General features: G+C 40.1%; 1 protein-coding gene across 1 annotated transcript; it reads left to right on the top strand.

Moving 5' to 3' along the window:
• The first annotated feature begins 387 nt into the window (after positions 1-387).
• Positions 388-2,228, top strand: LOC110901131 (COP1-interactive protein 1-like). The gene is made up of 4 exons (XM_022147979.1): positions 388-505; positions 791-1,453; positions 1,556-1,740; positions 1,803-2,228. The coding sequence occupies exons 1-4, from the start codon at positions 388-390 to the stop codon at positions 2,226-2,228; spliced, it is 1,392 nt and encodes a 463-aa protein (XP_022003671.1).
• The last annotated feature ends 570 nt before the right edge of the window (positions 2,229-2,798 follow it).

The raw sequence follows: 2,798 nt of genomic DNA, 5'->3' as shown, positions 1-2,798 counted from the left end.
GAGTGGTATGTAAAAGAGTCAGGACGCAGACGTAGATTTGCAACTCCTGTAGCTGAAGGTGAAGGTTCATCTTCAAAACCAAAGAGGAAACAAAAGAAGAAAAAGCAAACAATGTTAATTGATGAATCTGATGAAGATATCTCTGAGATGAATGTTGAAAATGAACAAGAGATGACTGGTGCTGAAAACATTGTAATTGAGACAGATTTGTTTACAACAGAAGCATATTTTGTTGATAATGTTGTGGAAACGGTTACTTCTGATGTTCAAAAAGAAAAAGAGAAGGTGTTAGATGATGTTGAAGGTGACGACGTTGATAAAGACACTACTAGTTCTTCTAGTTCGTCTGAATATGAAGTGATTGATGCAAAAGAACGTGAAAGATGAATGAGAGAAGAGGTAGAACAGGAAAAGTTGATTAGAAAGAGGAAGAGGGAAGAGAAAGAAGATGCACCTTATGTACCTTCTCCGGAGCATGTTTCAGCGTCACAATCTACTCCGAGAGGTAAAAAGAAAGCTGATGATCGAAAGAGAACTACACCAAAGATTAAAGTGTCGAAGCGCCCTCAGAAGATCATGCAAACGCATCCTACTCCTCCACGTCAACCAACACCTCCACAATCTCCAATACATCAATCTCCTCCCAGACAACCAACACCACAACAATCACCAAGACAACCTACTCCTCCATCACACTCAACACCACCCAGACAACCTACTCCGCAACGACAACCATCTCCTATTTCTCAATCAACACCCCCACCACATCAACCATATTATACTTCGCAAGATCTCTTTGACACATCTCCACTCACCCAAGTACAACCTGGTTCTTCGGGTAAAGGTCTTCCGATACCGCAAGATAATCTACTAGACGTTGATTTCGACATTGCAAACAATTCGCAAGTGTTGAAATTGGAAAAGAGAATTGAGGATGTGATAGCAGAGAATAAAAAGTTGGTGGCTGAAAGCAAAAAGATTGCTGATAGAGAAAAGATTCTTGTTGGTAGGGTGCAGAAGTTGGAAGGTGAAAACAAAGTGTTGACACAGAAAGTTAAAGCTGATCAGATGGAAATCGACATTCTGAAAGTTCGAGTGTCTGAATTAGAAGAAGAGAAGAATCGTAGAGAGATTGAAAATGAATACTATAAGTTGAAAAATAAAGAACTTACGGCTGCTAAAGCGCTACATGAACATAAGTTCTACATGCTGAATAGAGTTGTGGAAAGCATGTTAGAGACATCAGTGGAACAGAAATATGAAGAATTGAAGCTAGAAGACCTTCGTGCAGAACGTCAAGCAGAATTAGAAAGGCAGATGAAAGATAAGGGTAAAGGGGTGGAAGGAAGTTCTGAAATGTCTATTGTACCTTCGATGGTGATAGATAATCCTGAGCCTATATCTGCTGTTCCTGACTTATTTGAAGAAGAAACTCCAACGCCTAAATTAATTGGTGGCGAAGATGAAGAGGATGATGAAGATGATGATGAGGATGAGTTTGTATATTCTGCGAGCAGTCACAGTTCTAAAGGTGATGATGATGATGACGCTGCAGGAGGTTCAGGTGTTAGAGTGACTGAAGCCTCAAATGAAAAAGTCGTTGAAGATCTGTTGAATGACACAATCAATGAAGAAAGTGGTGAAGCTGAGGGAAAGGGGGAGTCGAGTAAGACGCAGATTGTTGAGCATCATGAGCCGTTGTTCGTGCGTCTAGAGGAGTATAAAGAAATGCTTAAAAATGTAAACCCTGAAATTCCCTTCGACTTCGAAGAGGACTTAGAATCGTTTGATATCAATAACAGCAAGATTATAAGTATGATTATGTTGAAGATGCTGATATCTACGATAGAGTTGAGGTTGAAGAATGTTCAGATAATGAAGAGGTTCCTGAAGATACTTCGAAACTTCCAACGTTAATGGAGTTCTTTGCTGCTGAGAATAGAGATGAATTACGTCAGAAAGTGACTGAAGCGGTGAATGATAATGTATTTGAATGTTTGAGGAAAGAAGCTGAGCAGGAAGGCCAATCTAATGTTGATAAAGAAGGTCAATCGAAGGTTGAAGAAATTGATCGTTCTAAATGGTTTAAAGATTCTCATGAAAGAAAATTCAAGAGGCCGCTGAAGTTCTTCCAACGAGATCGAAATGTTTCGCTTGGCGATATTATTAGTTGGGGTTTTCTTCCGCAAGTTAACGCTTATGCTATTCGAAGAGAATATGGCGTCTAGTATTTTGCACGTTTATATGACATAATGTCATTACCATGGTGGGACGTTGATGAATTAGCAAAGGTGAGAGTCTTGGAGTACAAGGTGAGAAAGAATGATACCGCGATGTGGGGCTACATCAAATATGAACAATTAAAGTCATTTTGAAAGTGGAAGCCACATCGTCCAAGGCGTGTTCAGAGAGTTGATCCGGAAACTGGGGCTGTAGAAATCATTCTGAATGTGAAGCCTCCGCGTACAATGAAGACAATTCCGATGCCAGAAATGGAGCAGGAATTTTATAAAGGCTTTATTGATTGGGTTTACAGTTGTAGAACGACCGAGGCTATAATCACGTACAGAGCTGGTGGAGAGTTGAGAGATATTCATGTTTACGACCTGATGTGGTTAGTAAATTGCTCAGCGAAAGACATCGAATGTCTATTCATTCACAAGATTCGCTACTCGCCAGCAGATAAAGAGCAAGCTCTTCAGTTCCAACGTGTAGTCTCTCTGTGTGTTCAGAAAGGTATCAACTCTGAAAACAAGTGGAAATCTTCTGGTGGTCTTTAGACGAGAAGATGAAAAAGA

The sequence above is a fragment of the Helianthus annuus genome, chromosome 6 (genome assembly GCF_002127325.2).
Source record: "Helianthus annuus cultivar XRQ/B chromosome 6, HanXRQr2.0-SUNRISE, whole genome shotgun sequence".
Classification (NCBI taxonomy): domain Eukaryota; kingdom Viridiplantae; phylum Streptophyta; class Magnoliopsida; order Asterales; family Asteraceae; genus Helianthus; species Helianthus annuus.
Note: the sequence above shows the minus strand (reverse complement) of the source record. Positions and strands in the feature narration are given on the sequence as shown.

Bases quoted from the DNA above. Each gene is read 5' to 3' on its own strand.
- LOC110901131 (XM_022147979.1), top strand. From the start codon at position 388: ATGAGAGAAGAGGTAGAACAGGAAAAGTTGATTAGAAAGAGGAAGAGG. The intron at 1,454-1,555 runs GTGGCGAAGATG...ATGACGCTGCAG, and splicing joins TCCAACGCCTAAATTAATTG to GAGGTTCAGGTGTTAGAGTG. The intron at 1,741-1,802 runs GTAAACCCTGAA...TATCAATAACAG, and splicing joins ATAAAGAAATGCTTAAAAAT to CAAGATTATAAGTATGATTA.